At 42.8% G+C, this 14,355-nt stretch overlaps 1 protein-coding gene across 3 annotated transcripts in view; it reads left to right on the top strand.

Annotated features, from left to right (window-relative positions):
* The window catches only part of ice2 (interactor of little elongator complex ELL subunit 2), a 133,925-nt gene extending 119,852 nt beyond the window's left edge, over positions 1–14,073 (top strand). For all 3 annotated transcript variants that reach the window (XM_063070969.1, XM_063070968.1, XM_063070970.1), the window contains exons 14-15: positions 2,718–2,979; positions 13,329–14,073. In XM_063070969.1, coding sequence (XP_062927039.1) covers positions 2,718–2,979; positions 13,329–13,535 — 469 coding nt within the window. In that variant the 3' untranslated portion in view covers positions 13,536–14,073. The remainder of the gene's footprint in view (positions 1–2,717; positions 2,980–13,328) is intronic.
* The last annotated feature ends 282 nt before the right edge of the window (positions 14,074–14,355 follow it).

Genomic DNA, 14,355 nt, shown 5'->3' with positions numbered 1-14,355 from the left:
GGCTATACTGTCATATGAAGTTTTCTGGTATTTGGAGAAGAGCCAAACTGCTCTTCATTGCATTTCGATCCTCCTACCCTGTTGAAAGAAGTTTCAGAGGAGTGAAAACATACAAAATACAGAAACTGCTTGGACATGTGGGAACTTGCGGCTTTTGCTGTCACAACTTGAACCAGATATTTCAACTCCTGCTAACAACCATCAAGCTCAGGGATCACATTGATATTAAGGCTGTTGTACAGTGCACAGGTACTGTGTAAGCTAGGTTTAAAGACAAATAAAAAATTTAAACCAGAATAATTTTTCTCATGTTAGCACATAGTAGACATGTTCTTTACACTATGGGGGCATTGAAAAATATATCATGCCTAAGTGGGAGGTGGGCAAGTGTTTTAGGGGTGTGTAGAGCTTAAAAAAAAAGGTTGGGAAACACTGCTTTAGAGATGATTCACTAGGTTGATTCTGGGGATAAGGGGTTCAGTCTATGAGCAGACAATGAGTCACCTAGGACCATACTGAATGGTATTCAAACGAATGAGAGAGGATCTGAAAGAAACATAAATTACAAAAGAGATAGATAAGACAGATGCAGAAAAGTTGTTTCCAATGCCAGATGAAACCAGAACCAGGGGACATAGCCTCAATGTTCAAGGGAGTATATTTAGGACAGAGATGGGGAAGAACTAGTTTTCCCAGAAGGCAGTGAATCTGGGTATCAGTAAAGGTTACCTCATTAATATATTTAAGGCAAAATTAGATTTTTGCATAGTAGGGGAATTAAGAGTTATGGGGAAAAGGCAAGTAGGTGGAGTTGAGTCCATGGCCAGATCAATAATGATCTTAATGGTGGAGCAGGCTTAATGGACTAGATAGCCTACTTAGCCTACTCCTGTTTTATTACTGTTCTTGTATTCACTTGCTGCTGATACCCTCACTCATTTGTTGCCTATAGAACAAGATTTGAGCATTCTTCAGTTCCACCTTGTTCTACTACAAATACTTTCCTATAAGTACAACACACACTGTGACTTTGATGGCTGTCAATTTTCTAGGGGGTCTTTGGCTTGCTGGTGGGATGGGAACTTCGAAGGAGCAAGGAGCAAAACCGTGTTTGAAGTGGAACATAGAACAGCATTAGACAGTTCATACATGCTAATTTATACTAAATGTCTTCTTCCTGAATATCATCTGTATCCCTACATTCCCTTCATATTCATGTGTCTTGAATTAGAAAATGAAATTAGTATGCAGCAGAAAAAAAACCAATTAACAATGAACAGGGTCAAAATACAGAAAAATGTTTAGATGGCTTGACCAAGGAGCTGTTTATAGACTTCAGGAGAAGGAATCTGGAGGTCCATGAGCCAGTCCTCATTTGGTGGTTCAAAGGTGGAGAGGGTCAGCAACTTTAAGTTCTTCAGTGTTATCATTTTAGATGTCCTGTTCTTGTAAGTGCAATTACAAAGAAGGTACAGCAGCACAACTAATTCCTTAGAATTTGCAAAGATTCAGCATGACATCTAATATTTTGACAAACTTCTATAGATGTGTGCTGGATTTGACTGGTTACATCACAGCCTGGTGGCGAATCCTGCAAAAATTAGTGAATCTGGTCCAGTCCATCTTGGGTAAAGCCTACCCTCCACTGAGCACATCTACATGGAGCACTGTTGCAGGAAAGCAGCTTCATCATCAGGGACCCCCACAGCCCAGCTCATGCCCGCTTCTTGCTGATGTCATCAGGAAGAAGGCACAGGAGCCTCAGGACTCATAGTAACAAGTTCAGGAACAGTTATTACCCTTCAACCATTCGGCTCTTGAAGCTGTGGGAATAACTTCACTCAGCTTCACCTGCCTTTTAACTGATCTGTTCCCACAACCTGTGGACAAACTTTAAAGGACTCTTCATTTTTTCACTTTTGTATTTGCACACTTGGTTGTCTTTTGCACGTTGGTTGTTGTCAGCCCTGTTGGTGTGGTCCTTCATGGTTGTTGGATTTACTGGATATGCCTGCATGGAAATGAATCGTATGGTTGTAGATAGTGACGTATATGTACTTTGATAATAAATTTACTATGAACTTTGAATTTAATGGTGTTATACTGAATATTTGTTCCATTTGCAATGGGTTGGATAAATTAATAGCGTAAATAGAAGTACTTTTACACAAAGAAGGAGGGAGAAAATGCTTGCCTGTTGGCCAAACATTAATGAGAAGGAAAGTGCAGGAATCTACAAGAAAGGATGTAATAGGAGAAAGCCGTTGTTCAACCTCTGTCCAGGTCTGCTGAGCGTGCTGTGGTGGTCAGTCCACAATTAGACACCCCAGACCTTCGCTTCCTTGCCCCACCCTCCTGGAGATCAAATTCAGTCATATTCAAAGCATGAATCTTTGCATGTGGCTTTTCAGTGGTCATGGCTGGTGTGATCAGCCCAGAAAATGGCTGGACATTAAAAAGATTGCAGGTGCAGGAAGTCAGGAATAAACGGAAAATACCGGAGAGACTCAGTAGGTCAGGCAGTGCCTATAGAAAAAGAAACTAAGTTAATTTCAGAAAAATGGTCTCGAAGTGAAGCATAACTCTTGTTTCTCCATCCACCAGTGCTGTTTGACACACTGAGTTATCCCTGCCATTTCTTGCAATTAGGTCAGGAAAATGATGGCTGTGAATGCTTACACTAGTAACTGATGCTTCTTTCTTTCTTTAAATCCTAGTTTGCCAGAGGACAGATACCTGCTGAGTCACTCTTCAGGAGACTCTTCATTCACTATTTATCGCACCTCTCGAAGAGGAAAGTTCACCAGAGCGGCCTACAACCTTCATGCTGCACACAGCACCCTCCCTCCTGTCCCTTCCACTCTCTCGGTGCCCTGGGTGCCCCTAGATCCCAATGTTCTACTGCCTTATCATATTCATCATGGCAGGGTTCCCTGCACTTTCCCTCCCAGGCCTGTGGACAACCTCCAGAACCAAAAGGTTTGTTTCTTCATTTTTCACTGGCAGAACACACTTCTGGGGATATTCTGAGTGCACCATGCTGGGGTCCTTCTTCCGAAGAACAACAGATGCTGCTGGTAGGGAGCACTGAGTAGAGGTTTCTTGGGTTTGAGAGAGCCATTGTTTAAAATTCTAGTGGTGGTGCTATGGGACAGAAGGAAAACATAAATGTAAGTCAAACTCACCATTCTGTGGTGTATTGTATTGGATATTTCAGTCCCACAAACCCACTGAGTTACAAACAAACACATCAAGAAAGGCTGGGCAGCAGATGTAGGGCAACACCATCACCTGCAGGTTCCCTCCAAGTTGTGTGCCACCTTGATTTGGAAAATTCGTCTTTGCTGGAGTTTAAATCCTGGACCTCACTTCCCGGCAGCACAGTTGGAGCACCTTCACGGAAGGATTGCAGAGGTTCACGAGAATGGCTCACCATCACCTTTTCAAGGGCATTTTGTAGTGGGTAATAAATGTTGCCCCTGCTAATGATAATAGCTATCCTGAAAGTGAACATGAGAAAAATGTCCTCGGCAAACCACGGCAGGCTACTTATCCTTCTTAAATGGGAGAACAGGAATCTTAGCAGAATTCAGGAATGCATATCTGTATATGCTACATACTCAAAAGAACCTTCAATACACATCCAAAACTTTTGCACTTTTACCAGAGTAGTCTCCAAACTTCATGCTGCACACAGCCACCTACCCTTTCAGTGTCCTGGGTGCACATGGATCCCTGCTGCTTTGTACCTTCCCTCCCTGTGTGTTGTTGATGTATCTCAGTGACATTCCCTGTGTTTGATAGCCACATGGCTGAAGTACATAAGTCTGTCAATAAGAATATGCTAACGCTAAGGTTAGGCTATTGCACTGTCAGCCAGAGCTCTAGATCTTCGATCCAACAATACATGTCCCACTGTAGCAGCTGGAGAACTTAAGTAAATTTGGGAACTTAAAAGGTGGGCAGCCTGAATAACACTGACCATGAAGTGGCCATATTGTTTTTGGTGAACTGAGTAGGTTTTTACCTGGAATCATATTATTTAAGAAAGGAGGGAGGGAGAAATAGAGGATGTCGACTAGTTAGACTCGTGTTAACAACAGGAAAAATGTCAGAAACTAATTTTTAGGGAAGTGGAACAAGAAAGTTAGGAAATAATAAAGTCACTGGGCAGAATTGACATTGTTTTATGATGTGGAAGTCAAGCTTTACACATTTGTTGGGTTTTTTTTTGAGGATATTGACAGCAGAATGGATAAATAATGACCTAGCTGATGTGTGTTTGGTCTTCAATGATGTGCCGCACAAGGCATGGAGTGTATAGGATGAAGGGTAACCTACTGGCAGGGGCCAACCGATTAGGAATACAGGTAGGAATGAAAACATCACTTTTGTGTTGGGTGCCAAGGATTGATCCAGGAGCCTTAGCTGCCCACACTGCCGTTGTTCAGGAGCTTCATTCTGATTGTCACCCCAGCAGCCACTGAGCTCTCTAGTTTGGGGTTTAGTTTTACTACAGTTTACTGTAGGACTTGCTGTAAAAAAAAGTACAGTGTGGTCTTGAAAATGTGAGCATCAAAGTGAGTGATTTTCTAATTTCCCATGTATCAAGATGGAACAAGATCTTAGTGATTGGATAAATTTGTTAACATGGCTTGGAAAAGAGACGGATTCATCAGTATGAAATATTTCTTACTGTGCTCTTGCAGTACCTAGATACGCTGATGTACCATTATACATCTAGTACTGACAATATACCTTCTCCCTGTATCAAGTCAAGTCAAGTCACCTTTTCATTAGCATTCCAACCATAGCTGCTGGTACAGAACATAGTAAAAATGAGACAGCGTTTTCCAGGACCATGGTGCTACATGAAACAATACAAAAACTACACTGAACTACATAAGAAAAAACACAAAAACTACAGTAGACTACAGACCTATCCAGGACTACATAAAGTGCACAAAACAGTGCAGGCACTACAATAAATAATAAACAAGACGGTAGGCACAGTAGAGGGCAGTAGGTTGGTGTCAAACCAGGCTCTGGGTATTGAGGAGTCTGATGGCTTGGGGGAGGAAACTGTTGCTTAGTCTGGTTGTGAGAGCCGGAATGCTTCGGTGCCTTTTGTCAGATGGCAGGAGGGAGAAGAGTTTGTATGAGGGGTACGTGGGGTCCTTCATAATGCTGTTTGCTTTGCGGATGCAGCGTGTGGTGTAAATGTCTGTAATGGCGGGAAGAGAGACCCTGATGATCTTCTCAGCTGACCTCACTATCCGCTGCGGGGTCTTGCGATCCGAGATGATGCAATTTCTGAACCAGGCAGTGATGCAGCTGCTCAGGATGCTCTCAATACAACCTCTGCAGAATGTGGTGAGGATGGGGGGTGGGAGATGGACTTTTCTCAGCCTTCACAGAAAGTAGAGACGCTGCTGGGCTTTCTTTGCTATGGAGCTGGTGTTGAGGGACCAGGTGAGATTCTCCACCAAGTGAACACCAAGAAATTTGGTGCTCTTAACTATCTGTACAGAGGAGTCGTCGATGTTCAGCTGAGAGTGGTCGCTCCGTGTCCTCCTGAAGTCAACAATCATCTCTTCTGTTTTGTTCACATTCCGAGACAGGTTGTTGGCTCTGCACCAGTCCGTTAGCCACTGCGCCTCCTCTTTGTATGCTGACTCATCATTATTGCTGATGAGACCCACCACGGTCGAGTCATCGGCGAACTTGATGATGTGGTTCAAGCTGTGTGTTGCAGCACAGTCGTGGGTCAGCAGAGTGAACAGCAGTGGACTGAGCACACAGCCCTGGGGGGCCCCCATGTTCAGTGTGATGGTGTTGGAGATAGTGATTCCAATCCGGAGTGACTGAGGTCTCCCAGTCAGGAAGTCTAGGATCCATTTGCAGAGGGAGGTGTTCAGACCCAGTAGGCTCAGCTTTCCAATCAGTTTCTGAGGAATGATTGTGTTGAATGCTGAACTGAAGTCTATGAACAGCCTTCGAACGTACGTGTCTTTTTTGTCCAGGTGGGTTAAGGCCAGGTGGAGGGTGATGGCAATGGCATCGTCTGCTGAACGGTCTACTGATGTATCTCATTTCACTCTTGTGCAACTCCCCGCTTTAAACTTTATATCAATATACCTCACTGCATTCCCCTTCCGATGTCTATGGTGGACATAGGGGCAATTGGACTAATGTCCTCTTCTTTGTTGGGAATTCTGTGATGCTCTGACCTTGCTTCTGAACTGATAAATCTACCTCCCTGCTATTTTGTGCATTTGTTCTAAGATGGCTGTGGTGTGGTGAGTAGCTCTCCATGATGCATTCTAACGTCTGTTGTTTCCTTGCTATTCTCCCTGAGCTGTTATAATTTCTGATCTTACTCCCAGCAGCAATATGTGTACCTTCCACCCCACACTTCATTCACATCCTACAGCTGGTTCTATCTTGTGCACCCCATAGTACTGGATCCCTCAATCATCAATATTGGTACATCCATAGAACCAAAAAGAATAGATTTCAGCCTTTCTGACTGTGATATGTTGTAGTCACAGAATAATACAGCACAAAAACACACCCTTCAGCCCATCTGACTATAGCATTTTCCCTGCTAGTCCCAGTTGCCCACGTTCAGCCCATAACCCTCCAAGCCTCTTCCTTCTATGTACCTATCCAAATGTAGGTACCTTTACACACCTCAAATACTTCTACTGGCACCCTGTTCCAGGTTCTCTCAACCCTCTGTGTAAAGAAGTTACCTGTCAGGTCCCTTCATCTCTAACTTCTTATTTTTTATCTGAACCCTTTGGTTTCGGATTTCTTGATCCTCTGACTGTCCACCTCATCCATACCCTTTATGATTTTATTTCATTCTCCTACATTGAAAAGAATTAAAATCCAGTGTGGCCAATCTCATCCTATGACTCAAGCCCTCTAGTTCAATTAGCATCCTTGTAAATTTCTTCTCTGCCCTCCGCAGCTTGAAGGTGTCTTTCCTATAATGAAGTGACCAAAAGTCTACACAATACTCCATGTGTCACCTACTAAACAGATTTATTTATTGCAGTTATGGGCTCTAAGAGTTAATATCAGAGCAGGATCCTGGATCTTCCATAGGCCTGAGGTACTGTACTGGTGTTTCTGTCTGTGTCTTTGAAGCCTGGCTGCCTCTGTTATATACCACAATATGGGTACAGGAGCTGGCCGACAAAAGTGTGGTACCCTCTTAACCCAGACCAAGCCTTTCTCTGACTGTGTGTTACCGAGGGCTGCAGATGGGGGCGAGGTTGAAGGCCAAGTTTCAAGGGAGGCAGCAGAATACTTAAATTGTTTCTCACAGTGATGAAATTATGTGGTTTTGGATCTCAAGGAGGTCACGAATGTGGGTAGTCACCTTCTGAAGTAGAAGCATCGAGTTGTGAGCCTGCAGAGTGGCCGGTTGACAAAGTTGGGGAACTAGAGCTAAAGGGTATCGGTGAGACACAAAAAACCAACCTGTGCAGAATACAGTTGTGGTAGAGAGTGGATGAGATGGGTCGGGGTTGGTAGCTGAGTGGTCATGTCATTAATATTTTCCAGTGTCATTGATCTGCTGTGCTACATAGTCCTGCTTCCAAATAGGAACTTTAGGTTGATGTGAAGCATTTTGTGGTGAAGCAAAGCAATTTTTACATTGTTTCATGTCAAAGAATCTCATACAGAATGTATGTATGTAAGAACAATTATAACTCCAACTAATCTGCAGTTCTTTGACTTTGGTTCACATTACTTACAAAGCCATTTGGGATTAATTAATTCTTTAATAGTTTAGGTTTCTGCAGGCTGTCTAATCAATCCACATGGTGGTACAAGTGCTCTCCTGTTAATGCACTGGAAGTATGCTTGCTTCATCCCTTTCTACCAAATTCATTCTTCCAGCACTGAAATGGGGTGTTTGGTCCATTCAGGCCAGCCCACAACTGTCCACATTAGTCACCTCCTCAGCTAGAATCTGCTTCCTCACTCATCCCTGTGCTTGCTAACTGTTATTTTGCTGGTGGCATTAACTATATTATAGGTCTGTTTGTTCCATTAGAGCTGATGCCCTAATTATGCACTATGTTAAAACTGCATTGTTTCACTACTCCCCATCATTAATAATTGGGACAAATGTGGAGAGTGCTGTAAATGTATAACCATGGGCATGGAGTGCATTTCCCTACAGCTCTATTTCTAGTCAAGCTTTAATATTTGCCATTATAAATTCCATTCTGTATCCTCTAATTTTGTAATGTCCTTCTCTTTGTCTGTAACTCTTTCATCAATACACAACATTCCAGGTAATCTGTTCTCCAGTCCTGGACCGTTTTTCATCCTTGATTTTAATCACTCTACCATTCCCGGCTGTGACGTACTGATCCGCTTTCCACACTGTTTTGCCTCTCATTTCTGAGAGTTGTGCTTTTCTATTTTGATGGAGGTATATATTGAAGATACAGGAATAACCTGGGTTATGGTTGGATAAGTGGTGAACACACTATTTAAAAGCAGCTGCACTTTAAAATTCCCATCATTATTTATCATTACTTTATTGGCTTTGTTCTTCCCTTAATCAGTAATCCTTTCAATTAACAATATGCCAAATACCTGTGATCCAATTCTGGGTTTATCCTTGATTTTATATATTCACTCCACCATTTCCAGGTTGACTTTAACTGCTTTAGCCCCAAGCTCAGAAATTCTCTCCTTTAACCTCAGTGCCCCTTTATCTCTCAGGGGGCACTGTTTAAAATCATGCTCTTTCATCAAATATATGATCATCTGACCAATCACAGAGTCACAGGATTATATAGCACAGACACAGACCCTTCAGCCCACCGTATACAAGTAGACCAACAGGTACTCATTTGTAGTACTTCCATTTACCAACCCCTGATCAGTAGCCTTCTATGCCTTGATGCTCATGTAAATGCTTATTAAATGTTTTGAGAGTTTTTTTTTTCTCTCCACTAGTGTTTCAAATTCTAACCACCCTCTGGGTGACAAAAATTCTTCCACAGATCCACTAACAATTTAACCTTAAACCTATGCCCTTTAGCTTTAGAAACATCTACTATGGAGGATAGCTTTTTACTCTCTACCCTTTTCTATCCCCCCTCATAGTATCTCAGAAGGCTATTGCAATGAGGTCATATGGATAGAACTTAGAAATAAGAAAGAGGTGATCTTTTTGCTTGGGTTTTACTGCAAGCCACTCCAACAGAATGCAGGAGATGGAGGAGCAGATATTGTAGACAGGTTACAGAAACGAGCTAGAGTAACAGGGTTATAGTTGTGGGGAATTTTAACTTCCCCAGTATTGACTTGGAGTGTTTTAGTGCAAGGCAATTAGACAGGAAGGAATTTGTAAAGTCAATCCCGAAGAGTTTATTCAGCCATTACATAAATGGTGACGCTAGAGAAGGGGCTGTACTGGTCTTAATCTTAGGAAGTGAAACCAGACAAGTGGTGGATGTGTCAGTGTGTGAGCATTTTGGGAATAAGGTCATCATTCTATAAGTTTAAAGGTCATTACATTAGACCCTGGAGATTTTTTCAACTTTCAGCCTATTGAGGCTCTTAATAACTCATCTTTAATGACAATATATCCCAGAATTTCAGTGATTCCCTTCTTGAACTCGCTAACTATATCAGCTGTATAAGATGGTGTAGATTGTAGGGAACCTCCTCCCATATCAGAGAGAGATAAAACACGAACACCAACTTAAGGTAAAGGAGGTAAAGGAGGTAAAGGAGATAAAGGGGATATGAGGAGGATCTTCACTCAGAGAGTGGAATGCACTACCCAAAACTGGGTCACTGAAAACATTTCAAATGTGTCTAGATGAGTACTTGAGTTGCTTAAGCTTCAAAGACTATGGAAGAAATGCTGGGAGACGGGATTAATATGGAAGGGTGGGAGACAGGATTAATACGGAAGGGTGCCACTGATCAGTGTAGGTGAGTTGAGCCAAGTGGTCTGCTTGCATGCTGTGTGATTCTGTGACTAACATCCTCATTAGTGAAAACAACAGGAATTCTGCAGATGCTGGAAATTCAAGCAACATACATCAAAGTTGCTGGTGAACGCAGCAGGCCAAGCAGCATCTATAGGAAGAGGCGCAGTCGACGTTTCAGGCCGAGACCCTTCGTCAGGACTAACTTCCTTCAGTTAGTCCTGACGAAGGGTCTCGGCCTGAAACGTCGACTGCGCCTCTTCCTATAGATGCTGCTTGGCCTGCTGCGTTCACCAGCAACTTTGATGTATGATCCTCATTAGTGAATGAGTTTCAAACCTCACCTATGTCCTCAGACTCCACGCATACTGTATGTCTAATATTTGATCCCTAATGGGCCTCACTCTTTCCCTGGTTATCTTCTGGCTCTTAATATTATGCCTTAATTACAATATGTTATATCTAACATTTTCCTTAATGTTGTCCACCCTCTCTTTATCCTCCTAATTTCTTTTTGAAGTACTCTCCTCTACTCTTCAGAAGGATTTCCCAACTTGCCATTCTCTATACTCATTATATTCTGCTTTTTTGTATTATTCCAACCCTCAATATCCCGAGACATCCAGAATTCTATGTATTTACTGACATAGCATTCATCTTATGGGATCATATTGGCCCTGATCTTTCATTGTTTCACTTTTAAATTACTCCCGCTCATCAGATGTAGATATATCCCAAGTAGCTATTCTAAGTCTGTTTTTGCTAAGTCCGATCTTGTGATTTGCAATTGGTCTTCCACCAGTTCAGGGCTTTAATTTCTGGACTATCCATCTTCCTTTGCTTATAAAATAGTGCATAAAAATTGAAATGTCTTGTTCAGCTTTGGTTGGGCCACATTCAGAGTATTGTGTGCAGTTCTGATTGCCCTAGCAGAAGAAGAAACGTGGAGGCTTTAGAGAAGCTGCAGAAGACATGCATCAGCATGTTGTCTGGAGATGGTAGACAAAACTGGATTGTTTTCTCTGAAATGTAACATGCCAGACACCACTATCTCTACACCTGGGTATGTACTGTCCTACTGGCAGGACAGATCTAGCAGGTTGTGGCACAGCTGATGGGAATTGCCCTGTGAGTCCTCAGCATTCACTCCGGATCCTATGAAATGGCATGACGTCAGGTTAAATTGGTAAGGAAAGTACCTGCTGATTGCCACCTATCACCCGCTTTGCTCTATCACAGTCCTCAGTGCCCCATCATTCAATGTGTAAGGCTTACCTTGGTTGGTCCTACCAAAGTTCAACACCTTGCACTTGTCTGCATTAAATTCCATCTGCCATTTTTCAGACCATTTTTCCAGATGGTCCAGATCACGTTGCAAGCTCTGATAGCCTTCCTCGCTGTCCATTACAACCCCAATCTTGGTGTCATCCACAAATTTGCTGATTCAGTTAACCATGTTATCACCCAGGTCATCTGGCATTACCACCATGTTTAATGAGGCAGACTGAAAACAGAGCTAACAGCTCTGAGGTGCCGTGGACCATCAATGGTAACAGAATGTAGCTGATCATAACCTGCAACTTCCTGGCCCAGCATCTCACCCACCCTGGTCAGATAGGTGGCAAGCAGTGATCACAAGACACACGTGGCAACAAGAAAAAAATCCAGCTATCACCCCCTGGCATTCAATGACATTACCATCACTGAATCGTTCAGTGTCACTATCCCAGGGATTACCAATGAACAGAGAATAAGCTGGAGTAGCCACTTACAAGTTGTGGTTAGGAATCCTGTAGTGAAGAGCTCACCTCTTAATTCACCAAAGCCTGTTCACCACTTACAAGCCTTAAATCTGGAGTGTGATGGAATACTCTCCACTTGCTTGGATGACTGCAGCTTCAAGAAATTTGACACCAGGTTTAGCCTGTGATGCCGTCATCCCTTGTAAGAATAGAAAAATGGAGGCTGAGAGAACCTCAGAAAAATCCAGAACTGGAGTCCCTAAAGCAATCTTGTGTTGAGTTCAACACTGCCTGGCAACTCCTGTGACATCGCTGGTGCCAAACTGTATTTGCCGTTCCTTTGAATTCATGAGCTGCATGGAGAGGGGAAGCCTACTGCATGGGCAATAGCTCTCCATATTGTACTGCCTTGGCTTACATATCACCTAGACAGCTAGGATACAATAACCCTGGGGGTCAACACTGACCAACGGAGAGGCTCACTACACCCAGTTACAAATACTTATCTGAAGAGTGTGTCCAGGTCCTGTCTTACTGCAGCACTCTTAGACTGTTTTTGTCGCACCATTTATGACCTGGCCCACAGTGACCCAGCAAGCAAAAGAGGCCACATGTTTTCAGCACACTTGATTTATACTCTAGACGTCGTCAGCTAGTAGAAGGACGTGCAATGCTTCTTAAATGCGCCAATCCCTAGCTAGCTTGGGGGAGCAGTTTTTGATGAACAGGTAAGATAGCCACTTCCTGCAGCAGTTGATGCCTGGAACATGCCTGAAAATGGTAGAAGCAGATACGACATCAACATTTAAAAGAGCTGTAGATAAACATATGAACAGCCAGGGAATGGAAGGAAATGGAGTTCATGCAGATGGGATTAGTAAGATTGGCATCATGGTTGGCACAGACATTATACACTAACTGGTCTATTCCTGTGTTGTACTGTTCTGTGTTCTTTCCATAACTATTTTGTTACTTAAGAGTTAACGTCACTGTTCCATTTTCCCCTAACCTACCATGCTATAGATACAGTTATGTTGGACAGTGCTCCTGTGAGTAGGTTCTTGTAAATAATTAGGAGATGGAACAATGAGCTCAACCACTGTACCCTCTGAAACTGAAAAGAAATGCTGGTTGGTGCTGGCAGGTTTCAGTTTCAGAGAGGGATAATAAGTGTGAGGTTGTATTTGCTTTACTGTCCTCCCAAAAGTCAACCACCCATTCCCCTTCCACCCTTCCACCACTGCATCTCTCCCCCATGTCAGCTTCCAGCCATCTATCAGTTCTGTCAGTGATCGTGATGGTGTTGTCCATTATGCATGCTAGTCTTCATCTAACCTGCACAAGTACCTCCTACTGGCTGTTAATGTCTTTGGAACCTCTGTGCAGTGCGTGTGCGTGTGTGTGTGTGTGCGCGCGCGCACACAGCCCCTACACCCCTCCCTACCTTTCTTCAGGAGCCTGGGCCTAATGTCTAATGTTTATTGTGGAGTTATTATTGGCAGAACTCCATATCAGAACTACTACAAGGGAGACTTTTGTTATAATTTTTTCAATCATTGCAGTTATCTGCAAGTATTGTGCACTTGATTTTGATAATGTGGTTTCACATTTGCAGATGGGTGTGGCAAAAGCAAAGAGAGACATACTTGCTCAAGGAGAGGCAGTTACTAAGGAAACAAAAGGTCATCCCTCACCAACGAAGCAGACTGAAAAGCAAGATCTTACAACAAACAAAAAAAAGAATAAAAAGAGGCAGGGTCGAATGAAGAAATGGAGAAAAAAGCTTAAAGCACGGAAAGCACAAGCCAAACAGGGGCAGTAAATGTGAAGAGTGAGTCAGAGCTGGAATGTGTGTATATCACTCTGCACACAGCCCACAGCCCTTCCTGTTCCAGTAGAAATGCCTAAGTAAGTCCTCTCGTGGAAAGAATGTGATCTGACTGACCAGAATTCTTCTGTACGTTTCAGCAGCAGGTCATGAGAAAACTACAAAATGATTTGTGCCGGTTCATGTGATCGGCACGGCTTGTATCACAAGCCTGTTGGAGGGGATGGACAGACTGAAGGCTAACACCTTTTATCACATAAATAAAACATTAAAGTGCTCATTCTCCTCAATATCTGACTTGCTGATGTTCATTGGAGCATACTGTAACATTTTAAACTTTTGCTGAATGCTGTTCATTTTTTAAAGACATTTTTAGCTGTGAGTTTGATATGAAGAGTTCAGACAATGATTCACTGGTTATTTAGTCTGAGCTCATTCAGGGGCAAATGTCCAGTCATTGTGCAACCCATCACACATTGTTACATGCACAGAGACTGCTCAGCACATTTAATTTTATACTATTAATAAAAGACATAAGGAAATGGCTGACTCCCTCATTTGTGTTTCTGTGTTCCACCTGGTGTGTTCTGCTTGTGCTGAAGTGAAACGTATGATGCATCATCAGTAACAAGGGCTTCCTACTCTGTTGGGATTGAAATTATATTCCTCACTTCAGTGCACATTATATATGTGGTGAGTGATTGATCTGGGCTTTGGATCACCCTTTATTCCTGGCTTGTGGGTGTTTTATTCCCTCCTGTGCCGAATTTCAAACCTTACTATTGTTTCATAACTTCCACTGTTCTCTCTGGTT

The sequence above is a fragment of the Mobula hypostoma genome, chromosome 18, assembly GCF_963921235.1.
Source record: "Mobula hypostoma chromosome 18, sMobHyp1.1, whole genome shotgun sequence".
In the NCBI taxonomy this organism is placed as follows: Eukaryota; Metazoa; Chordata; class Chondrichthyes; order Myliobatiformes; family Myliobatidae; genus Mobula; species Mobula hypostoma.
The sequence above is the reverse complement of the archived record's forward strand: the minus strand, read 5'-3'. Positions and strand labels throughout refer to the sequence as shown.